General features: G+C 34.3%; 2 protein-coding genes across 7 annotated transcripts in view; both read right to left on the bottom strand.

Moving 5' to 3' along the window:
* Lipf (lipase F, gastric type) overlaps positions 1-26,594 on the bottom strand; it is an 83,086-nt gene that overhangs the window by 49,299 nt on the left and 7,193 nt on the right. The window lies entirely within an intron of this gene.
* The window catches only part of Lipj (lipase family member J), a 21,897-nt gene continuing 7,203 nt past the window's right edge, over positions 11,901-26,594 (bottom strand). For 2 of the 6 annotated variants that reach the window (XM_010605001.2, XM_010605002.2), the window contains exons 3-11: positions 25,247-25,348; positions 23,932-24,049; positions 22,154-22,352; positions 21,524-21,633; positions 20,886-21,022; positions 20,191-20,337; positions 17,953-18,024; positions 13,305-13,376; positions 11,901-12,134 (exon numbers count right to left, since the gene is read on the bottom strand). In XM_010605001.2, the coding sequence (XP_010603303.1) occupies positions 11,901-12,134; positions 13,305-13,376; positions 17,953-18,024; positions 20,191-20,337; positions 20,886-21,022; positions 21,524-21,633; positions 22,154-22,352; positions 23,932-24,049; positions 25,247-25,255 (1,098 nt within the window). In that variant the 5' untranslated portion in view covers positions 25,256-25,348. The other 4 variants (XM_033766639.1, XM_033766641.1, XM_033766642.1 and 1 more) reach the window with 4 other exon arrangements.

Here is a 26,594-nt window from a genome sequence, read left to right as displayed (position 1 = left end):
ATTACCAGGTAGGGTTGATTGCACAGAGACCAAGACAAGTCAATTTCTTACAGGTTTATATCAAAACCCTATCAATAGGAGGCAAGTAAATAGATGGATCTGGTGACAGACTTAATAGTGGCAAGTGAGGGGATATACAGTAGTTCAATTGTATATGTGTGTCTTGTAGCATTTCAAGTCAAAATTGGACCCTTATTTTAGTCCACATTAACCCACCAATTATTTTATTTATGACTTCCACTCAAAGCTCTGTGAAGTTGTCTCAGTCATAGTTTTGTCAAGATCTAGCCAAGCTTCCTCTGGCCAAAATAGTAAAAACTAAACATCACTGAAAAGTGTCTTTGAACAAGGGAAAGATCTAAGAAGACTCCAAGACTGACAATAAAAAAGAAAGCTACATTTAAAATAAAATATCAGCAGTCCTACTTAAATGACAGGTTCACATTCTCCCAGACTGCTCTGTATAATATGGGGCCTGGCTATCCAGTGAATCCATGACTTTCAAAACTGCTTCACCACATGGAGACCAAGCACCTTGCATTAAAGGATGAGACTTTGGAGTTTTTCAAAAATAAAAAGAAATGAATTCAAAGAACAGAAGCAATTATTGAAGAGTACCACTTTATCGAGTGTGTCTGCCTTGAGAGTATAATTCTTAGTAGGTAACTGATTGCTAAAAGTAAGAAGTCCTGCACTACTGGTACAGAGTTGATCCTGCCTGCCTCTTAGGACACTTGAGGTGAACTTTTAGAAGAGCCTACAGTTTAAAAGGTGGCATATATTCCTCTTTTGGCTAGCACTGTAACTAGAAGATTTAATGAGAGGACATAAGATATTTAGGCACAATTGTTAAAGAGAATTAATGAGTCACTTTGGTATGCAATTCAGATTGGCAAATCTACTAATACTGATATCACTAAGGTTATAATGATTGTTACTGTGATATATATTTTTTCAGGGGATGTGCATAAGGATATTTTATGAGCACTTTGTTGTCAACCAACACAACAGTGCAGAGAATTAGTCATGTCTGAGAATAACAAAACATCAGGAAAACTGAATTGATCATTTTATGCACAGATAGAGTGGCTGTCATGACTGAACTTAGGTCAAAGAGGTCACTCTGCATGTAAATCTACACACATAGAAAAATACTGGCTAGCTAAAAAAATGTCACCTGAACTTAAATTTTGCAGAATATCATTAAAATTATCAACCTCGTTAAAATACATGCCCTTAACTCATCTGTTCACACAGTTCTGTTAAGAGATGGGTGCAGAACACACATATATTCTCCTACACACAGAAGTGAGATGGTTTCCTAAAAGTGGATCAAATATAAGAAAAAAGCATACAATTTTAAATTTATGTGTTTATTTTATTTCTTTTTTTTTCTCATTGAGTTTATTGGTACATTTTAGGTGCACAGTACAGTTACATTCATTATTGGGATCTTGTACCTCTACATGACAGGTCTTGGTTCTCATTTTTTCCCCTTGCCCCTGCCCTCCCTTCACCCCGCCTCCCCATTTACAAACATTTCATTTCCATTTTTCATTTGTATTATGGTCTCAAAGTGAATCCATTTACCTACAATTACCTTGAGTTTATTGTTCTTTATGGCAAAGTGGACTCAAAATATAAATAAAGAATAAAAAGACGGAAGTAAAGAGATTTTTTTTTCCCCAGTGGGAAAGGGAAACGATGCAGGGAAGGGAAGGAAGGGAAAGGAAAGGAAAGGGGATGGAAAAATTGAAGGGAAGAATGGAAATAGAATCTTTGTAAATGGGGAAAGGACCAAAAGATGGAAGGAGCAGGGAGTAATTGGGAGTAGAGGATGAAAATAATGAATATGGTGTATGTACATGTACCAACTGCCCATGAGAAATGTAATCATTATCTACTGCAAAAATTTACAAATAAATGCAGAATAGGTAGATCACTATAAATAGTTTTTAGGTTATGAGAGCCACTATAGTGAATCCTCAATGTAAAAGATAAAAGTAGATAAGTGAATTAAAACATACTTTAAACGTGCTCTTGTAAGAAATGTATTTCACTATCAAAGACATACACAGATGGAAAGTGAAAGGATGGAAAATGATGTTGCAATCAAATGGAATATGAAAGCAAGCTGAGAATGGGAATACAACGTACCAGAAAGAATTCGTGGGATACAGGAAAAGCAGTGCTAAGAGAGAAGTTTATAGTTTGTAGTCTACATTTTTTTTTAAAAAAGAAAGAGCGCAGATAAATAACCTAATGATGCAAAGTCTTAAAGAAACAAGACCAAATCAGATCCAAAGTCAGTAGAAGAAAAAAGTGATAAAGATCAAAGCAGAAATAAATGAAATAGAGCCTAAAGAAGAAATACAAATATTCAATGAAACATGTAGTTCTTTGAAAATATAAACAAAACTGATAAACTCTTAACTAAACTAACAAAAGAGAGTGAAGACCTAAGTTAATACAATTATAGAGTGAAAACAGGATATTACAACAGACACTACTAAAATTCATAGGTTTATAAGATAATATTTTAAAAATTATATGTAAATAAATTGAGAAACCTAGAATACATGGAAAAATGTATGGTCACCTATGATCTACTAAAATTGAATCCAAAAGATATTAAAAATGTATAATCATGAGATCACATTCATCCTCAAAGCTTAGTATTAAAACCAACTTACCTTGACAGTGATTCCGTATAGCTGGTTTCTTCACCAGAATTTCGCCATGTCTTCACGATCATGGAATAGCCCATGCACTGTATATTGATTTGCCCTCCACTCTACTATTGTATATATTCTAACTATGCTACTAGTCAGTGTACCCAAATTACTACTGGGAAGTGAATAATTTCATTTTCACGTGGTCAGTGCTTTCCGAGCAAAGGAAATTATGATCCGTTTTAAATGACGAGTTAGAAGGTATCAGTGATCTTCTCCAATTCAAAGTGAATGATAAAAGTTACTCCCTGGAGTCAAATGCTTGCTTTTCCTTAAGACACTTTGTTCACATTTCAAGGAGGGATAAACTATGTAGCTAATGAGGGTGGAGTATCGACTTGATTGGCTTTGGGATCCACAGGGGGATTGGTGGAGCACACTTCCAGTTATGTCTAGGTGAGCCATGGAGTTACAGCTTTGGGAGTCTATGTCCGGCCCCTCACCCCGTTTTCTCTGGCACTCTCCCCCTGCTCTGCTTTCTGGCTTTCATGAACTAAACAGTTCTGCCTTGCCACACCATTCTGCCATAATTGTTCCTGCCTGGAAGCCAGCTTACCAGGACTAAATCCCCCAAAACCATGAGCTAAATTAACCCTCTCTTACTTTCAGTGTGGGTGTTGAGTATTATGTACCAGCAACAGGAAAGCTAATGACAATCTAGGTCATGGAATTAGTTATTTGTATTCCAAGTGAACCCTCAAAATTTTGTTCCCTCTCTAAGGGGAGGTTACAGCTAAACAAGTGTCCTTATACTATGTAAACTACCAGATTCATAATTCTGGAGTTCCTCTCCTGCAGCACCTGAAAATCTTTCTGAGTACACACAAGCCTAATCATCTGGCTGTCACCAAATAGCTCTAAAAGGGGACATGGGAAACTGATAAAGTTGTTGCACATAATAATTTTTTGGATCCAGAAATTTCATGCTTATTTTTAGAATAAAATAGCTAGAGGTATTAGAGTATTAAATAATTATCTTGAACCTTAAAATCATTCTCTAGATGGAAAACATACTGAGAATTTCACTCAATGGTTTACAGGAATTGTAGATTCCCAGAAATGGAAAGAATAAAAATTGTTAAATATAAGAACAAATTCACCATGTATCTTAGTGCATTCATTTTTTCTAAAGATGTTATTGCTATAGAAAATAAGAAAATGAATCACCAACAGTACAAATAGTGTTTTGAACTGTATATGTGCCTTTTGAAACCAAATATTAGTATACTCAGAAATATCCATCAGGGTTTTATAGCTGTTTGAACAACTACTAAATAATTAATGAAAGTTCCCTTCAATGCTGCTATCCATGGAAATATAAATATGCAAAATAAATTCCAGAAGCAGTTACAAGAGAGAATGAGGAATAAGTAAGGAAAAAATAGGAGATGATATAGGTAAAACAGAATTGATTGAAAGAAAAATTTCCATGTAGTTTTAGCCAGGCTTAAACATGGTAAAATGAAGTGTTCTTAGCTGCTTTTGTTAACGTGTAAGTAGATAAAAACAATGCAATAGTGCATAATATTGTCAACTTGTACAACATTCTTGTATACAAGATATGCTTTTGTATGAAATCACTAGTAAGATAAAGTTACACAACACTGCTGGTAAAACGATGTCTAATTTAAGGTAGGAATAAAATTATATAATATATCCAAATTTGATATTTACATTTCATGGTCCATGGGTGCAAATTAAGCATGACACGATTGAACATTTGTGGCACATCCACACAAAATATTGAATAATGCTTATGAGTGATGATGATAATAAATTATAAATTAGGATATTCTGAAAGTAGGTTGTAAAAGAAACTTTTCATAGGGAAGTTGTTAAATAGTAGCTAAATTTTTACTTATGACATTAGAGCATAAATGCAATATGTTATCTGTGAGACAACTTCAATTATAAATTATAAAGTTAACCATTGGAGAAATGTATGTCTTCCATTCTCAAAAGGAAGTGGCTAAAGTTTTGATGCTTCATCAGGGATTAGTGTTTAATAGTGTGCAGTACACGGAAAATGGAGGCAACATTGTTTCATAAAGCAAGGAAAGAGGATGGACTTCTTAATAGCAAACTTACCAAGGTCTGACATATTCAATTTAAGAAAAATAAAACAAGGACCAACTAATGAAATTCTGGATTAAGCTTCTTGTCTTGAAGTCATAGATAGTTATAGAATTAGAAATAACTGCCTAGACATAGCAGCAGCTGGAATGGCTAATGATCATGAGAAGATTCGGTCATTAGCCTGGATGTCTATCTAATCCGCCAGCTGCACAGCCTTGCCCTAGTCATTGCCTTAACTTTGAGAAAAAGCAACATCCTATTTGGCCTCATTTAATATTTTTCATTGAATTTTACCATCTTTGTAGCACTATTTCAATATGCTTAGTTTTTCCATTGCCCTGAAATGGATTTCATAATAAATATTTTTTTAGTTGATGTAGTTATTGCTATTGTACTGACATAATATTTTCTACTTTAATAGCTTTAAAATATATTTTAATGAAATGTGGGAATGACTCAGTGAGTTTTAGATGGATGGGTCTTTATAAATTATACCTTCAGTATTACTGAGGAAATTAATTGATGTGTGGGCACCACATAAGTTCATTTATTACCTGTTTAACTTTCCTAAGATTATCTTAGGTTCTTAAGTGCAGAATTAATAGAATCTTTCTAATATTATATATGAATGTTTACATTGTATTATATTCAGTATAATGTTTATTCCAAACCAGTGTGCAAAAGAATATGGAATACTTTTAACTCATATGATACTTGGACAGCCAAGTTCAAGGAAGGAATTAGCTTTATTTTCATCACCACACACAGTACTATTTTGGTAAGTGATTTGCTTGTACAAAACCAAAAGACAAAAAACCACCATGGCCTATGGTATTTGACATTTTGGTTGGATATTCTCAATTTTATGTTATTGATGTGCTGTTATTGAGTGTAAATTTAAGAAAAATGTGGACTCTTTGCTCTATTAAATCAGTATAAGCCAAGCTATCTCCAGCATACCACTGGAAAAACCTAGGCAAGTCTCTTGGCAATGGAAACATGAAACAAAGCTGAAGGAGAAAATCGTACCTATCATCTTGAAAATTATATAGAGCTACAACTTTCCATATTATTCAATAAAAATATTTATCCTAGAATTTAGAATAATTCATGGGGAAATAAGCACTTATTATTTCTTTAAAAATATGTGTCTAAAACTACAAGACTATCCCGGTAGAGCTTGTTGGTGTATAGCTAATGAATGCTTTCTGATGCTATCAGAAGAATCCCTATTTTTGTCTTTTTTATTTTTGGAAACTTGAAAACTTGACACCTTCCAAATTTCAACATTCTTATGAATGCTTTCTGATGCTATCAGAAGAATCCCTATTTTTGTCTTTTTTATTTTTGGAAACTTGAAAACTTGACACCTTCCAAATTTACACATTCTTTTTTTTTTGGGGGGGTACCGGGGATTGAACTCGGGTCCTTGTGCTTGCAAGGCAGGCCACCGAACCACTGAGCTAAATCCCCGGCCCTCAACATTCATTTAATTAAACAAGAATGGAACTAGAAGAAAAACTCTATCCACACAGGAAATACCTGCAATGCCTGTAAACACATCTCACCTCACTGCTCATCAAAAGTTGCTACCCCTGTTACTCAAGGTGTGGTCAGAAGGTGAGCACTGGGTCAAAGCACTTGGCCTAGGCAGGTCTGTGTGCTCACTGCCTTTGACAGGTCACATGACTCCTTCCACTTCATCTAGTCTCTCCTACTGTCCCTCAACTACCTCTTTGAGATACTGTCATTGGGGTATAAGTCTAAGTTTTTGGAGGTGTTTGTCCTTAAAATTTAGAGATGCTACTGAAGATAGTTAACCGATTGTGCCAACAAAGATGTTACTGATTATAGCTAATATGATAGTAAACCAACTGTGTCAATTTGAGTAAGATAGGACCAACTAAATTGGATCGCCACAGTTCTGGGTGTGGCTGAGCAGATTTACTAAAACAGAAGACAGACTCTTGGTGTGAGTGGCACCACCCAACAGGCTTGTCACATGGCTGGAATAAAAGGGAAATAAGGGTTGGGGGATTTAGCTCAGTGTTGCTGATGCCTATCTTTCAAGCGCAAGATCTCAAGTTCAATCCCCAATATCAAAATAAAAGGAAGCCTTGCTTCTGTTTCTTTGGAAAAACTCCATCTTCATCTGTAGTTGGACGTTGTCTTTTGACTTCCAGGGCACACTCTTCAATGTTCCCCCGCAGACCCTTCAGCCTCCTGACAGACGAGCACAAGACACTGCACTGAGCTTTAGGGCTCACTACTCCACTTGTCTCTTTTTTCTCTCTCTTTCTTTTTCTTTTGTTTTTGCCTTGCATTTTTTCCAAGAAATCTGCAATCACTATCATTTTTTTTCTCATATATGCAATATCTTCTTTTTCTGGATGCTTTAAATTTTTAAAAAATTATAAATTGTATGCAATTTGGTTGTGAAGTGCTTTGTGTGATTTATTGTAGAAGTAAATATAATTTTTACACTCAGTTTATTATTATGTTTATTCATGGAATCTCTAAGTGTGAAAGATCCTGACATACTAATAGGGGAAAATTAAATTAGGGAAGGTTAGATTTTGTAAAGAATATCACAGTTATCTTGAGGCATCTGGCGCCTAATAAAAAACAAACAGCAACCTGTGTGACTTTTCAGGCCTGACCATAGCAATTTAAAAGGCTTGAACTGGCAAGCCTCTCAGGGAAAGCTGACCTTCATATACCAAATCTAGTGCATAGCTAGGGAACTGCATGCTCTAAGGGGCGGGGGGTTGCAAGCTTTCAGAACCCCGTGGCAAGTTTTAATTATCCATCATGAAGAAGAAAAAGACAAAAGAATGAAGAAACAAGAACCAAACCTCAGAGTCCAACAGGGCATCATCAAGTAGACTTCTATATGCTTAATAGGAAGTCCATTAGTACAGGAAGGAAAGGGTCAAAAAGAAAAATGTATATACACAATGGATTAGTACTCTACCATAAAGAGTAACAATTTGCCATTTGTACTAAATAGATGGAACCAGAGGACATTATGCTATTAAATATGCCAGCCACAGAAAGACAAATATATGTTTTCTGTCTTTTTTAAGTTTAAAAGTCTACCTGAATATAGAGTAGCAAGTACTAGAGTTAAATAAACAGAAGCTAGATTTGACTAGTACATTCTATATTCATGTATTGAAATGATTCCATTACTTAGCCACCTAGTGACCAAGGATAGAAAGGACCTAATGAGGGCTTTGACATCCTTGTAAAATGTCAAGGGTCCAGATTAGATGACCAAAGATGTGCTCCACTCCCTGCTGCCACAAAGGGTCTAATGGTAGCAGGCAACAACAACATTTTTAGCCTTATTTTGTAGTTTCAGGCTAAAAGAATGAACACAGAGTTCCTTTACAAAGAGTTCAAAATAGAGACACTAAATTTAAGCTAAAGAAACTTTTCCAAAGTACTGCTCTGATGAAATTTATTGGTACCAGGCAGGTGCGGTGCCAGTGAGCGAAATCACTGGCCCCTGCTTTGATGGAATTTAAAAATCCAGGAAAACAATCAGCAAAGCACTAGCTACTATGGATATTTTTAAACAAGTCTATTTTCTTTCAGAGCACTGTAGAGAAATTCAATCTGATTTTTACTAAAGTGGAAAATATATAACACAGTAATACAGTTTAAAATGATTTTTAGAATGATATGAATACTTAACCCTTAGTAGTACAGTACTGAAGAGTTAGCATTTTGTGGGTAATCACTTATTTCAGAGTAGAGGTGTCCTGGCACATCATCAACTTCTGTGATTTCTGCTTGGGATTGTGTTCCTTGACAGCTTGTTAGATTCCTCTATTAGTGTTTGTAAAGAGGAATTCAAACAAATCTTAGACTAGAATTTAATCTTTTTGCTGAGGTAATTTTTTTTTTTGGTACCTGGGATAAAATTCAGGACCTTGCACTTGTGAGGCCAGCGCAGTGCCACTGAGCTAAATCCCTGGCATTATTACCTGAGGTAATTTTTAAAAATCTTAATTGACAATGGCTTTTCTCGTACTTAACTATAGATGTACTGGGAAATAATACTATGCTGTAAAATAATATTTTTGAACAATGTAAGGAAAGTATAGTCTCATTAAAAATATAAATTATTTTCTCTAAGAAAATATATTTCAATGTGTTTAACACCAAAGCCAGTATAAAAGAAAACATTAAGAATAAAACCTTTTAGTATGTAAAAAACAAGAAGAAATAATTCCAGATCAAAAGGAAAATAAACATTCTTCAGACATAAGGTAACAATAAATTAATACCAGCAATAGATTTTTGGTACCAGGGATCTAACTCAGGTCCTGGCATTTGTGAGGCAGGCACCGGAACCACTGAACTAAATCCCCGGTCCAATAAAAGAAATATTAAAGCAAGCCCTCATTGTAAAAAAAAAAAAAAAACATATTAACTGGAAATTAGGTCTATACAAAAAATTGATAAACATCAGAAATAATACTAATTCAATTAGCATAAAACATGTTTTTTTTATAAATATATTTCAAAAGATAAATATTTGTAAAGAAAAATATTAGCAACACATCTGAAACATAACATTTACAGGTAAAAAGGTAAAAATAGCATAAATACCAAGAGATACATACTATAAACCTCTAAAAGCAGCAACACAAAAAATAATATGGTATTCCTAATGAGACAGTAAAGGAGATAAAATTAAATCATAAAAATACAGAATCAACATATAATAATACAGTAACCAAAACAAATGAAAATATTTGGACCAAAAAAATTAATGTAAGATTTATAATTTGTAAATCAATAATCACAATAAATATAAATGATCTAAACACAATTGTTACATGATGAACTCAGCAGATATAAGTCAGGTTTTTGTGTATGACAAGCAAAGAATTAAAAAGTGTACACCTGAAAGCAAGTGTAAAGCAGCTATTTTATTGAAAATCATGGGACGTTGTGCTCAGGGCAAATCTATGCCAACAAAATATATGGCACATAGCCAGGGATTTAGCTCAGTGGTGCTGCCTGATTCTCAAGTGCAAGGACCTGAGTTCAATCCCCCTGATACCAAAAAAGAAAAAAAATGTATAGCACAAACATAAAAGTGGTGCCAGGGTGACAAAAAAGCAGTACTGCACACAGATCATATAACACAGCACAGCGTATCAGCTGCCAGACAAATCAAGCTTTTGAAATTTAACAGATATGTAACCTGAGCCCAGGTGGATTAACAGGGTGCTATTTCAAGGGCTCACAACATGGATACATGCCTGTTGGGAGCCATTCTACATGGCTTTGGGGAGAAATCATTTCACAATTAAATATGATTAGGCCTAGTCTTCTTGCCTACAGGCCAGCTATGACTTGCTGAAACATAACTCCATTTTTGTCGTAGCTGAGACCTCAATGGTCCCACGATGCTGACACTCAAGGGCAAGATTACATCAGCTGAGGACATCCTGGCTCCTTGAGAACCAAGTATTAAGAGAAATATTTTATCTGAGGAGTTTAACTCATCCCACCTACTGTTGTAAGAACTTCTTTGATCATCTTACCATCCTAATCAACCTAAGATCCTTATTGGCATAAGATCCGAGATATATAATACTTCCTCTTATTATAAAATCCTTGTCAATTTAGGATTATCACCACCCTCTGAATCATCTGTTACTTCCTATGAACCTAATAAATAGTGGCAAGCTTGAGGTGCCTTTATCTTTGCTCTTCATATCACCATTGATCAGTCCCAGAGCCCAGCTTCTTCTCTAAGTCTTGATTCCTGTCTTTATTGTTTAATTCACCTTGTGCTATTGTGGCTCACAGGAGAGCAGGTCCCACTGCAGGGGTTCTGGCAATGTCCCATTTCCACGATCCCTACCCCTGTCAATCAGAATTTGCTCTGATCTCAATTACATTCAGGAGCTGTAGTGCTTATTCATGAATGCTTATAAGGTTGGATCAGGGTGAAGGTAACTTGAAATCCAACAAGAATGTGCTCTTGCTTACAGCATCAGAGGTTTACTTTTTATTTGTTATGTGATTCTCTGCCTCCATTAGGACACTGGAAGAAGGAATGGCTCTAGGGTACTGTTTAAAATTATATAGAGGGAAAGGAGTAACTTTTTCAGCTCCATTTTTTCTAACCGCACTACAATAGTCAGTTAACAACAGGAATGGGTTGAGTTAAAAGACCCAACTCTATTTCTTAGCAGAAACTCCCTTTACATGTTAAAAAGTGAATAAGTTAAACAACTATAATTTTAATAATATAATTTACACTAAGGTCTCAGTAATAAAAAAAGTTAGAGTTGCCATATTAGTAATAAATAGACAAAGTAAATTTTATAAAAAAGACCATTAGCAGAAATAAAGCAGATCATGTAATGACAACTGAATCAAAGTAATCAAGGGCAAAAATTCTGTTCATGCACCTAAGAGAGCATAAGAATTTCTGAAGAAATAAACTGAAAGCAGTGTAAGGTAAAAATACAATTCCATAATTATACTTGAAAATGTAATACTCTTTTTTAATAAAGAAATCATACAAAGAAAGCATATAGAATTGACAGTTCCATTGACCCACATGATCTCATTGAAATGTGAAGAAAATTCCGACCAACATCACCAGCATACACATTTTTCAAAACAATTTTTTGTATTGTATATATTTAAGATGTAAAAAATGTTACCACACATATACATAGTAAAATGATTAGGTAAGCAAGTTAACATCTTATCTCCTATTTTTTTATTTTTACCAAAAAAAATGTAAATTCATATTCTTTTGAAGAAAATAAAAATTTTCTTAAAAAGCTATTTCTTGCAATTAGAAATGGTTAAGATTATTGTTTCTGGTACTACTTATTTAATTCTGTTAATAAACTCAATAAATTTTTAATTGATTTATAATCTATCATTTCTCTTGAAATAACTATAAATGTAATGAACAAGAGACATAAGGAAAGGAAAAAATAAAGAGAAAATTATTTTGTACTTTATTAAATATGTGAGAAAATTTACATAGTAATAATAGATTTTTAATAACAATAGTACAGGTCTGTAAACGCAGAGTACTACAGTTCTTTATAGATTGTCTTGAATGATATTAATGATTTCATGGAAAACTTGATGGTAGACATCTAATCCAAACAAAAAGTCTATATGATTGTAATAAGAAATAGTCTTACGGTAAATGAGATTGGTAATTTCAGACTGTAAGGTTTTAAAATCAGCAGGGTCAGCCAACAAGTCACTTTCACCATTCCAAGTTGCAGTTGGTACATTCATATTTGCTATACTGTACAATGGAGAAGTTGTCTAAAAATAAATGAGGAAAAAAAGGGTCCCACAGAAAATAACACGTTAGAATGTTCTATTGATAAGTTTTACAATAGCGAATTTAAATACTACTTTGAAATAAGCTGAATCTAGTGGATTCAACTTAATAGATCTATGAAAGCAAAGAGTATGAAAGAATAGGCACTGTAAGTTTTACTTGGAAATAAATCAAACATAAATCATAACTAAATATGTAGGGCTAGGGATTTAGCTCAGTGGTGGTGCACCTGCCTGGCAAATGCAAGGTCCTGAGATCCAGCCCAGGTACACACACACACACACACACACACACACACACACACACACATTAGGGCTGGGGATTTAGCTCAGTGGCACCATGCCTGCCTCACAAGTACAAGGTCCTGAGTTCAATCCCCAGTACCACAAAAACAAATAAACAAACAACAACAACAACAAAACTAGATACGTAGTTTGTTCTGAGAGTATTTAAGCATTACCATAGAGGTAATTTCAGAATTACTTAAAAATATTTTAATCAAATTTTCTGACTATATTTATTAATAAATTATACATATTGGCAGTCAAGGTCAACTCTGATCTCATTAAATTTGATCTTCAAATTTTAGCTCAAATATTTTAATGAGTAGACAAAATTAGGCCTAGAGTTTAGCCAAGACAGAAAAGTGTGGTGAAAAAGTATAAACTTTGAAGTCAGACAGACTTGGATCTTAATATTTCAAGAATTTTGTCATCATACTTATAACATTCTTAGCACATTCGCATTAACTTCTAAGTCATTCCTGGTTATACATGTGCTTATTCTATTTCCCAAATGGGATAACTGGGTTTAGGGTCAAGAAATATAGTTTATCTTTTATTTTCTATTTAATGAACTAGAGAGCTATACATAATACAACATTATACTTTTCCTCTCAAGAGGTGATGAATTATTTTACTTCCTGTCAATTTCTCTAGATTTTTCCCTGATAATATTACAATAAGTAGAAACATGGAAAAGCTGCTTTGGTTAGATGTGATAATATAAATTAAGTCAATACAATTGTCATCTTCCAGTCCTTCTTAGAGTGTTATTACACTGTGGAGATTTATAGATAACCCTGGATCTAGAACAAAATCATCTAAGTCGATTAGGAAGAAATGACTTTTAGTTTATATATAATTATGTACCTGATTAAAATGAACCAAGTTAAGATGAGGACTGCCCCAGTCAAAAGATTTCATGTGAGTAGAATATAAAAGCTGAAAGAAAACAAATAAGACTACATTCATTTGTTTAATACAGCAATAACTGATACAAGTTAGATATGCACTGTATTTATGCCACATTGTACTGGGTCTTCTTATATTTATATTTCTTTGTGTCTCCTCGCCTTCTAGTATTGTAAGAAATGTAAAGTGTGATGGGGAAAAGGGCAACTAAATATAAGATGCTATGCTCTTCACACAAGTGCATATCCCCAAGTCCTCTTACTACACAAAGTGGGTGTGCGAGTTTGAGGAAACGTTAGGCTTCCTCAGAAATCCTCAGTTTTGTTGACAGAAGTCAAAAGTGAGTATCTCACATTGGGACTAAGATGGTACATCCCTAGACATCCTTGCCTCAAATAGCAAGACTCTAAAGGTTGTTCCAAAAGCCATCCTTTGTCTCTTTTTAACCCTCTCAAGCTCACCACTACTATTTGCTGTAAGTCTATTAGATCAAATGCTCATTGTTCCTTGAATGTTTTCATCACAAGAAAGCCAGACTCAGGTTATCTATCATGTTTAGATTTCTATACTTATAAGGCACGACATACTCCTCTTTTTAACTCTTTCCAATTCTCCTCAACTTCTAAAACTCTATCATTGACCCTCTATCTTAAACCAATTCTCTGAAATGCTTCGGTCACCTTCTTCCTTTATTGACAATCTTACCCTATCGCTCTTTCAAGTGGTGCTACCACCCCTATATATCTGGCCATGGGGTTTAGGTTAATTCTCTTGGCTATTTATTCCTTCTTACAGGTAATTCATACTTCCTCCTTCTCCCTAAGAAGTCTCCTTCAAGCTATGAATCTCATCACTAAATTAATTACTCACTATTTTTTGCTGCTGCTATCATCTATTAAACTTAAGGATATTTTACCTGTGTAGTTCCTGTTTATTCAAAAATTACTCTTGCCTTTAATGACAATTAGTCCAACAACCTCACCTGTAAGTTCCTTGGGCTTTTCTATCTAATGATCTTGACCTATACCTTACACAACCATTCACCCTATGACCATATCCTTTTATTACTGCAGTGCCTTCATAGTCTAATTTTTATTCATTCTCTTTTCTGAACATTACCTACTAGTTCTAGCATATCAACTTCAAAAATCGTTCAATTCTGCCAAGATCTTGAGTCCATCCATCCTTCCACCTTTTCATTATATTTTATTTTCTCTTCGATATCCTCTCTCCCCTCCTTATCCAACTGAAATCCCCACAATCCAGCATTACAATCATTCTCTGACATTTATTAACACTTCTCCACTTCTATTGTTTTATAAAAACACAACCTGGAAAACCTCAGTTTTCCATCCACTATACTAAAGAGACTGAATAAAAGGAAAACCCAAACCTGTGCATATGAAGTCACTTTAAACTTGTTACAAACCTCATGTAGACCATTACTCTTGCTTAGCAATTATAATTCCCTAGTTCATTTCTTCACCCAGACTTCTGGGCAACTGTTAGGTTTAGATCTAAAATTCATCCCCCTGAAAAAGTCTTATATATTCAGAGGTAGGACTTTTGGAAGGTGATCATGGGGGTGCTCTACTCATTAAGGGATTAGTAAATCAATGACTTTGTGGCTGAAGGTACTGTTAGGAGGTGGGGCCTTGTTGGAGGTGGGTCACTAGGAACACAGCCTGTAAGGTATATTGACTCAGCTTCTTCCTTCTCTCTCTACTTCTTGTCTTCTATGGAGCACTTTTCCTCCATCACGCACTTCCATCATGATATTTCTGGCTTGCAGCCAGTCAGCCATATATGGACTGAATTCCCTGAACTATGAATCAAAAATTAAACCTCTCCTCACTTAAACTGTGGGTGTTGGGGTTTGTCTCAGAGATGGGAAAGTGATTAATATTGAAAATTGGTACTAGAGAATTGAAGGCATGGCTGTGACTATATCTGACTATGTGGTTCAAAAGCTTTTGGACTGGTTTGCTGGAGGAGTGTGGAAAGTTTGGATATGTGGTCTAGAGAAGTCCTAGAATGCTATAAACTGATCTTGATGGGTGATTCTGGTCAGAGATTAGAAGACCAGAAAGTTCATGGAAATGAAGACCGTAAAGGCTCTTGAAATTTCAGTGTGAAATTTCACATAGAAAGAAGTCAAATCCCAACTGATCCTGGATTATTTGTGTATTGCCTTTTCCTACTACTCTCTTTCTTACTCCTTACTTTAGATGCATTTGTTCCTTAAGTGCCTCTGAGAAATGTTCCTCAATAGGGGGTTTTGCATTGGCTCTTTCCTCTATCTGGAATGCTCATTCCCATACTGTGACCTGAATATTTGTGTCTTTCCAAATTCATATGTTGAAATCTTAACCACTGAGATGGCAGTATTAGCAGGTGCCATCTAGGAATGAGAAAACAATCCTTCACCAGACAACGAAGCTGCCAGTTGCTTGATCTGGGTTTTTAAGGCTTCTAGAATTGTGAGAAATAAATTTGTACTGTTTATAAGCTATCTGATTTATACTTTATTACAGCAGCCTGAACGGAGTAAGATATACCCAATGTCTAGAGGGATAATTCTCTCATTTCTCTGAAACCTTTCCTCAAATGATACCAACTCACTGAGGCCTGTTATAACAGGGATCTAGAGGCTGGACTTAAGATGTTCAAAGAGTAACTAAAAGCAGGAGAAACACTGGCATCTCTGTCTTCATTCCTTGTTTCCTTTATTATCTTAAAACTGATCTGTTCTACATGTAAGCATGTTAATCTCTTAGGGAGTGTCACTAATACAAAACTTATCTATCTTAGATTTACCTAGCCTATTTCATCCCCCTTCTAACGGCAACAAAATAAGAGTAACTAAAGTAATTTTCAGAATCTGCACCGATATTCAATTTCCAGATTTTATAATGTCCAGTTGCAGAACATCTGAAGCAATGCTTCGAAATCTCCAGCCAATGTCCACAACCTTCCGTCATCCTGGACTCCAGGAAAAGCTGTCTTTCAGACCACCCCACAATGAGGTCATGCCCAAGCGAGAACACTTGCTCCATGATGAGAACTAAGGCCTCTCTCAGGAACAGTCATCTCATGGGAAACGAAGTGCACTTCAAGCCATAAGAATTCCCCAAGAACTGTGAAACTAGCATTGAGATAACGATTAACAGGCCCCAGCCACCACGGCACTCCATAAGACTGGCCCCTGTGCTTTTCCTGGCAGGGCAGACTGAACCTTTTAGGATCTGTAGCCTCTTCTGTTGCTCAAACCTTATTTTCCTTTGTAAGGGGGCCAGCTTGATCTTTGTTAGGACCATATCCTCCCCCTTCAGAAAAATAGGAGTCTTTTATACATCGGTATATTCCATGAACGTAGAACAATAAAGGCATATGGTAAGTGCCTGATAAATATTACTATTATTATTATTATTATTATTATTATTATTGGTACTGGTTCCTCCCCCTTCAGAAAAATAGGAGTCTTTTATACATCGGTATATTCCATGAACGTAGAACAATAAAGGCATATGGTAAGTGCCTGATAAATATTACTATTATTATTATTATTATTATTATTATTATTTTGGTACTGGGGATTGAACTCGGGTCCTTGCGCTTGCAAGGCAGGCCACCGAACCGCTGAGCTAAATCCCCGGCCCCGCCTGATAAATATTATAATGCATGAACAAAAACAAATTTTGTGTAGATTTCTCTAATGCAGCAATCATCATGGATAAACTAAATCTAAATTATAGTATTTTAATAATTTACATCAAAACAATTATTTCATAAGCACATATTAACATTGAGAAAACCTTGTCTAATATAATAACGATAGTTTAAATTTATTTAGTACTCACTGACTTTAAAGTATATTCATAATTATTCTGTTTAATTCTCATATTTTTGTTAGGACAGCAAATCATTCCATTTTAAAAATTGAGAAATGATTCAGAAAGGTTAAATGAGACGTTCAATGTCTTGTTGCCAAGAAAGTTCAAAGAAACAATTTAATGTTTGGTCCTTTGTTCTCAAGAAAGTGCTCTTTCTACTACATTATCCTGGCTTTCAACATTAAGATTACATTTACACTGGATTTTTCCCTTTATCAATATCAGTCACTGAACAAATATTAGTTAAGTAGCTACTATATGCCAAGAAATGTTGGCTTTGGAAATACAAAAATCTACTTGTGTTCCTCAAGCAGCTCACAACTAAAGAGAGGAGAAACTGGAGCCTGTAGAAAGTGTTCCAGACTAGGCATCAGGAGAACTGCGCTCTAATCTTACCTTTGAATCTTTGAATCTTTGGGCAGTTAATGAAGGCCGTGGGACAGAACCTCTCTTGTCTATTGTTCTGACTAACATTTTCTCATTTTTAAAATGTAGAGAATTATACTGCTCTGATGAGTTCACTGATGAGTTTAGAGGAACTAACAGATTATGACATTAACACATTTCATAAATTATAAAGAATTATATAAATACAGAATTATTTTATTTTATCCTACTAAATTTGCCATTCTGTGGCAATGGCCTGAACCATGGAATGATAAAGTAAGCCATAGTATTATAAATTATGTTGAAATGCACTTTAACTGCTATACCTGACTCCAGTGGACCATATTTTGAACAGATGTTCCTGCTGGGTTATGTGAAAAGTATACATCCAAACGACTCTGAGGGGTAAATAAAACATTTCATACTTAGTTCAATCAGAGAAAGCATAATTTTGATATTTAATGAATTAAGTGAAAGTCAATTTTTAAGAAATAATATCAATAAAAACAAGTCAAATTATATTTTAAATATATACATGTTCCTTTTAAATTCTAAAAAATTTACATTAATGTAGAAACTATAATTATATTTCTAAGTTATTTCATGTCCCCTCATAAAATAATCAAAACTGACACACATGCATACACCATTAAGGAACTGGCAAGACAGTACTAATAAACCCAAATACAACCTCAGAGAAAATATTCAAACTTTGGAATAGAGGAAAAAATAAAACAGAGAAAAGAAAGATGTCAGGCAGTGTCAAATGGTCCATTGTTTGTGTAAACAGACACTTGAAATTAAAAAAAGAGAAAAAAATAAAAAATATTGGCTGAGACATTTCTAAATCTAATGAAAGAAGTTCAGTAAACTCCAAATAATATAACAAAGAAAAAGACCCCATCTATTCCTAGGCAAATATCAGTCAAAATGCTAGAAAAGAAAGACAGAAAATATTAAAGATGTCAAGAAAAAAGATACATTAAGACACATTACCTGAAACATATAACTATGAAATTTATGGCTAATTTGAAGCTGTGGAAACCAGAGACAGGAAAAATTTCTTTAAAATTATCATAGAAAAAAATTAACACTCCTAAGCAACACGAACACACATACAATAAGTAAAATAACCTTAAAAACTGAGAGGAACATAAATTATTATTTCTGGTCCAGCATGGAAGGAGTTTGGAAGTCACCACTCCATCTTTAACAAGTAGAAAGCTAAACATCTGAAAATCAACCATTCTTCTTAGAGTCATCCAAATACTGAGACAACAGGACACATCTGTGGCGAGACAGGCAGATGAATACAGGTTCACGATTCACTGAAACAGGGCCTCACAAGCAGATACCTCAGTGAGAACAAGAAGTGTAAGAAAAGGGAATTGTAAGTGATAGGCTCAAGTGGACTCATGCAAAGTTAACTATAGCATTGCTCTTACTGTTCCTTAGTGCTCTGTGAAATTTTTCCACTTCTAACTTTCTACAGTCTCAGATGATTTAAGATACAGCTACATTACAACCTACACACTATCAACTTCTGTCCTAGAAGAAATTCCAACAAATATAAAACCGTACTACATAAAATATAAAATGAATGAATAAGGCAAGCAAGAATAATTTTTTTTATCATTTTCCAAGCTTTTCATAGTAAGTGCATGATAACAGTGTGGAGAGGAGATATGAATGTCATTCTCTATACCTTTTATATCAAAAAGTACATTTCTCTTACTTTATGGGCAAAAAGGTGAGAAGTGAGTTCAAGTTTTATATTGTGAAACATTTTTTTCATATTCCTGTAATTGCCTATATAGTGTTTAGGGAATGAGAAAACACTTTCTTGAGACTGAATAAAATCAACATGTCTTCCTGGCATGAGAATGTAGTTGAGAACTAAGAGAAAAAATGTGCTCATTAGCTCTTATTGGGAAGTTCTAAAAAGATTTAGGTACAAGAACCAGCCACGATCCAAATGCTACAATTGACTATGCCAAATCTGAACTTATTTAATATTACCAGAAAGTCTTGGAGTGCATGCCTACAGCTTTACGAGAACATATATACAATCAATCCAAAGAGTCTTAATAATAGTTTGAGTACCACAACACTCTGAGAGTACTGATGAATGCTAGAAGCTTTGATAACTGACAGGCACTAATTCTAATTATGAAAGGATAAAAAAAGAAGGGGAGGAATGTTAAGAACCAGGGCATAAGAAGAAGAGTTATGGAAAACAGATGACTAGACAATCTAAATATAAAACATCTCAGGAAACTAAGGCCCAAAAGAAAAAGCTGCTGAAGATACTCATCAGAGCAGCTGCTTTAGAAAGCTTTATAGATAGCAAGACAAATATGGAATCAAAATTATCTCAGCATGCTCATGCAAATTAGGTGCACAATGTTGATATAGTCATAAAATCAGGCTAAGAATCTAACTATTAGTATATGTTACTACTTGTATATGTAGATGAATCATAAATGACATAATGCATAAAACAAGCACTTAGAGCTGCTTTCTAAAATTGGCAGAGATACATTTGAAATGCAACTTGTTCTCACCATATTTAAGTTCCCTGGGTCAGATCCAAATATCATAAACAAAATGTTGAGGCAAATTTTATCAAAACTATGTAGTGAACAGAACTTTGAACCGACAAAACTGTTAAGTGAAGTTTTAGGTAGAAAGTCTTTATTGTCAGAAAAAGCCTGTAAAATAAATTTACTCACATTTAGAAGACCATGACAATTTTAATGTAGCTATTTTTTCACTTAATAGCATATTTTTTTGTGATACAGGGTCTCACTATGTTCCAGGTGGACCTTGAACTCTCTCTCTAGCCCAAGCTAGCCTCTAAATCATGATGCTCTTTCCCCAGCCTATCATAGTACTGGGATTACAGGTGCGCACCACCATGACTGGCTAAGACCACAATAATGTATTAAGAAATTATATGGCGAATTTACTATATATACAATCAATTTGAGTTATCTTTTAGTAGTGTAGAAACTTTACATTAACGAATAAACTTGGAATCAGGTTTAGAAATGGTTTTCACCACTAGGTTTTCTCTTACAATGAGTTATCTAAAGATATAACAACTAATACTTTATTCCTTGTAGAAACAAAAACAAGAGACCAGTGAAAATGAAACTAAAACCCCAATTCAAATATGTGGTTGTATAAACATAAATTGAAAGCACAGTATCATTGTTACATTAGTTTATCAACTACACAAAAGTAAGGTAGAACATACCTTGATTACTGACTTAAACTTATTTGCCATTTTAATTAAAGGGCATTTTGTGTGTTCAATAGAAAAAATTGGTGCTAAGGCAAAAAATATTTTGATTTTTTCAGCTATCTTTGGTATTGTCGAAAATGCAATGAAAGCTGAAAGAAAATAGTATATAAATTAGTAAACTATTCTTAAGCAATTACTAGTGTGTAAAATGACATCATAGAGAATAAGAGTAGGTTCAAAAATAGTCTTTGACCAATTGACTATTTATCCATTGCTCAATCACTTAAATATTTTTGGTCACCTAGTGACAGTATATTGACCACACATAGCGTTGTAGAGAGAATTATAAAGGATGACAATTTAGAAGTAAGGCAGACTTGAAGCACTATAGTTTAAAATCAAGGTTAATTATATTGAATAAAAATTAGAAATACTGGCCTCTTGTATAACTAGCAATGATGAAAATGAGATAAGTATAATTGTCACATATATGAATTTTACACCTCAGGTAAGAGTAAATAAATGTAAAATATTTTTGAATATTTATTTTTATTTTAAAACTTCTTGCCTTCCTAGGATATTAAACATTATATACTATTGTTCGTTTAAAGCCATTAACATGAACATAGCAGTACTGTTCTTTAGCATACCAATAGTAGTGCCCTGTGAATGGCCTACATGAAATATTTCTTTTTGTCCAGTTTGCTTCACAATGAAATCGATGGAAGCTGAAAGGTCATATTTAGCCACTTCATAGAAACTACAAAATAAACAGGAAAATAAAAATTGTACTTCCTTCTAGTGTTATATTAACATTTGGAGATACTGAATAGGTAAATGAATAAAGGCAATCTTCAATCCGCTTTGAGTACCATCAAGAAGTTATATGGGATAATGTACAATATACAATATAAACTTCTGTGGGGAATCTAAAGAAATATGATCCCAAGAAGTCTTATAAAGAGGGTATTTGTATGTTGTAAATACAGTGGGGTAGATCCAATACATAAGTTACCAAGGAAAAAGCAGGTAAAATAGAATGGGTTAGTCAATAAGTTACCTATGAAGAAATAAAACGTACTGATGAAAAATGAGTAACAAGGTCATAATCAAATGAGCATTCTAAACTTTCAAGCTAAAATTTACAAAAATTTTTATGGTCTATAGAAAGTACTTAATTGAGAAAAGAGCGAGACTTATATCTTATCTTCCCCAGAATGAGAATTAAATGATTAGTATATTTTAAAAGTAAAATGAAAGTTACTTTATTTTATTTGTACCTGAAAGCCCAGAACTCTTGGGAATTTGTTTCTAGGGACGTATGTTTCCTAGACCAGGTGTTTCCTCTGCTGTTCCCCATCCACACATCATAACCAGTATCTGCCAGAATGAAGCCCAGGCTATTGTTTGGAAGATTGGAAATCCAATTGCTGGCAGATGTAAGCAAACCATGTTGCAAGTAAACAACAAGCCTCCTTGCTAGGTAAAAATTGCAGAAAATTTCCTTATAAATCATATAGTAGCTACATGAACATCTCTTATTTGGTTTTCCCACTTCCACATTTCATAAAACAATCTTAAGATTATATTTTTCACATGCATATTCAATATTGATGTCATGCATAACAGCCATTATTTTAGCCACCTGACTTCCCAGAGCTTTAACCTGTACTTCAAGGGATTTTGAAAAATTACATATTTCAAATAATGTAAATTTGGCTATAAGGCAGTCCCCACTCTGGGGTAGGAAGCAGACAAATCCATACTTTGACTAAGAGATACAAAGAGGGAAAATGCTGAATTCTTTGCCTCACAGCTAGATGACTCTGATCTACTTCATATTCTGTAAGAAATGAAGTCAACAGCCTGAGGCTAGAATATAAAGAAAACCACAGAGCCTATCACTCTCTGAAATTCAGGAGCCAATTTTCTGCATTCCATATCAGATAATTACTGCCTAAAGAGAATCTCCTTTTGCCTTAGGGAAATTTCAGCAGAGAAAGGAGCAATGATAAATCTTTAAAAATAAACACTAAAGTCACAATTACCCTTTCTTAACCCCTTCCTCTGCTCTCTTCTGCTTCCCCCATCACCTTATCCCCGAGATTCCCTCAAACAATCTTGTGCAGCCAAATTCATGTCTTGACGATCACCATGGAATCCCATAAGAATTTCTGTCTGTTTCTAGGGAAATTAACCTAAGAATTACCACTGTGTGATCAAGGAGGAAGACGATTCAGAACAGGACTATGGAATTGAATTACTTACAGGATGGTGAGCAACATCCTATCACTGGTTGTAGGTGGAGTACTCGAAGCTTGCATGTTGTAGTACTCCAATGGCTAGGATGTCACCTGTAGTGAACTAGGATTAAATCCGGAAAAGGACTGAATGGTTTTTACAGCGTCTCTGACAGTTGAGAGATAGGGAGTATATGGAATTGCGTAGTCTGTGGGATTGAGTGGTTGTTGCTGAGTGCTAATATTTTGAAGATAAGAAATAACAGGCTCAGGCAAACAGTCACCCGTGAAAATATAATGTGAAAGTCGTAAGGCCTCCTTGGTAGCATCTAAACACCTGCATGCCCTGGAGTTTGAGGAAAAATAGAGTTGAAATTTTTGGTCAGAACCATTTGTAAGAATAATAGAACTGCAGAAAAGTTGAGTTCTTGGCACTGGGCATAATTTATTCTATATTTAGGGCCACAATAGGTCAAAGTGGGCTCTTGAGTTTTAAGGTGAGTATTAAGATAAGTATTGTTGGGAAGAACTTCAAAAACATCAATCGTAGATTTCTCTAAACTTACTAGGTCCACAGAAGTGACTCTCTCCGCTCAGGCATTTTTTAATACCCCCATGTCCTTTTTAACTCTACATGCACAAGCATAACAACTTTGATCTGATATGGATAGGGTAGCTCTCAAAATGCAGGAATATGCAGTAGAAGTTCACTTAATCTTAAAATCCTTCTATTTCCTCAGTTATATTTCCTTGGAAATATAAAAGTTAAGACCTTCAGGCCCCAGACTGTCATCAGTCTATCTGCATTTAAATATTACCTGAATTATTTTTGTTTGTCCTCCCATGAGGAATTCTATAAAGGCCAAGGATATAACCATCTTCAGTTATGATATTATATTCTTCATCAGGGTAGCCCCAGTAGGAAATTATTTGGCTCTGGATAAAGAAAGCAAACCTTTGAGCATAAAATTATTTTTTTTTTTCATTGAGTTTTTTGGTACCTTTTAAGTATACAGTACAGTTACATTCATCCTTGGGATCTTGTACCTTTACATGACAGGTCTTGGTTCTCATTTTTTCCCCTTAACCCTGCCCTCTCTTCACCCCTCCTCCCTCTCCTATTTACAAACACTTTGTTTCCATTTTTCCCTTTTCTCATATTTTTTCTTTTCCCTTATTTCCTTTCCCTTACCCTTCTCACTTCCCCTACTCCTTTAGCCCTTTTCTTCCTATTTCACATTGTCAGTTATACAATTTGGATCTTATTTACACTTTCAGTTTTTCACACCAGAGAAACTATTTGGTATTTACACCTGTGTGTCTTATTTATTTCACTTAAGATTATGGCCTCAATATGCAACCATTTTCCTATGAATGACTCTAGTTTCTCATTCTTCATGGCTGAGTAGTGCTCCATTTTATAGAAAAACCACATTTTCTTTATCCTGTCTCCAACTGATGGGCAATTGGGCTGTTTCCAAGTTTTAGCTATTACAAACTGTGCCGCTACAAATATGGTCAGCATAAAATTATTAACTGAATACACTGAATAGTTTCCATTTATAACCTATTATGTAACGCTTTGTATTCTCTCTTTGTATATTTTTCTCATTAATGCATGGATTCATATAGGTAATAAATATGTATGGAACATTTATTAAGTATGAGTTTTAAACATTAGTGATTCAAAGATAAATTTTAAAAAATTAAACCCCTACTTTCAAAGACAACTCAAGAACCAGCCCACTAATATTTTCTTTCCTAAGTACTAGTCACTCATATGTTTATATTCCCACCCATATACAATTTAAAAATATATGTGTATCCCTAAATATTTTCATGTATATGCCAATATCTAATTTCAAATTTGTCTATTTCTGAATATGTACAGAGAACATGTATGCCCTCCATGAAGGAATGAATTATATATAGTTTCATCATAAAGCTAGAATAAAGATGAAGAATAAAGAATAAGATGAAACTATATAATAGTAGATAAAACAATTAATATCAAAACACATAAATGCAGAGATATACATTTAACCATAAATTTATTAACTTAAAAACTCCAAAATCTGAACTGTAGCATTCTCTGCTATCTCAGCAATTAAGATGTATTTCCTAACAACTTACAATATTCATTTTTGCTTCAGGGTTTTGATTTCAAAGACACCATGAATACTTCCAAGAATTAGGATGAAATATATCACCATGAAAAGGCACCACATTTAGGATCTACATATAAAGGGGAGAGATTTACACTACAATATAACATAAAATATATTTAAAATTACACCAAATAATTATAATACCATTTATAAAATTACTGCAAATAATTATATGAATACTACTATTTTCAGATGAGAAAACTGAGGCTCCAAATAATTAAGTGCCTTGCCTAGAGATTACAGTGTGTAATTGCAGTTAGGATTCAGGGAGGCTTAATTCCAAAGAACATGCTTTTCCAACTACCCTGTTTTGTAGTCCAAATTTCTCCTTGAAGTCTCCCCTTACATTATTTTTCAGTCCAATTGGGAGAGCTTTATTTTATATTCTTCAAGTTAATTGATGTAATAGTATGTTTGCCAGACTAACAGTTTTAAAAATATGTATTTACTTGAGTTTTTTGTTGGGTTATTTTTTAGGAGAAGAGATAAAGGAGTTAGAGAAAGCCTGGTTAACTTTTTTTTCAGCCTGTCAGGATCTGAATTTTATTTTGTGTATAAAAAATATGAATTTTGAGTCACCTAAATTCTGGAAAGCCAGAATATTTAGATTCTTTCTAGGAAAATAATAAAGCAAGAACCTCGTAGACCACCACCCAGATTCCTCAAAAAGTGTGACTTTCAGATCTCATGAGCTTTGTTTTAATAAGCTAGACACTATACCTGGAAAGACATTTTGCAGAATTTATCTCTCCCAGCTCCATCATTCACTATCTAGGTGACTTAATGCAGGTTACTTACACATAGTTCCCTTACATACAAAATGAAAATAATATCTAGTTCTCACGATTATTATGGATCTCCTTTCTCTTTTTATTTTTTGTACCGGGAATCAAATTCAGGTCCTTGTGTTCGTGAGGCAGGCAGAGTCACCACTGAGCTAAAATCCCTGGCCCTGGATCTTATTTCTTATAAATGTGACATGATACTTTATTAGTATAATACCCGTCACAACCAACTGCTTACCACCAATTTAGGAACCTAATTGAGAGGCACATAATTTATATCTTTTTATGTATTAGGCTAGTCTCTGGACAATATTTTTATTGCTTGGTACAAATTATGTGAGTTTGAAAGTTTTAAACTGTATTTTTACTTCCTCCCCACTCCCTTGGTACCAGGGATCGAACTCAGGTTCTTGAGCTTGCTAGGCAGGCAGTTGAGCCACTGAGCTAAATCCCTGGCCCCTAAACTGTATTTTTAAATGTTTCATAAATTAAATTTCTTATGGTCAAAGCATATATGTATGTATGTAT

The sequence above is a fragment of the Fukomys damarensis genome, unplaced genomic scaffold, assembly GCF_012274545.1.
Source record: "Fukomys damarensis isolate Sample0158 unplaced genomic scaffold, DMR_v1.0_HiC HiC_scaffold_20, whole genome shotgun sequence".
Classification (NCBI taxonomy): Eukaryota; Metazoa; Chordata; class Mammalia; order Rodentia; family Bathyergidae; genus Fukomys; species Fukomys damarensis.
The sequence above is the reverse complement of the archived record's forward strand: the minus strand, read 5'-3'. Positions and strand labels throughout refer to the sequence as shown.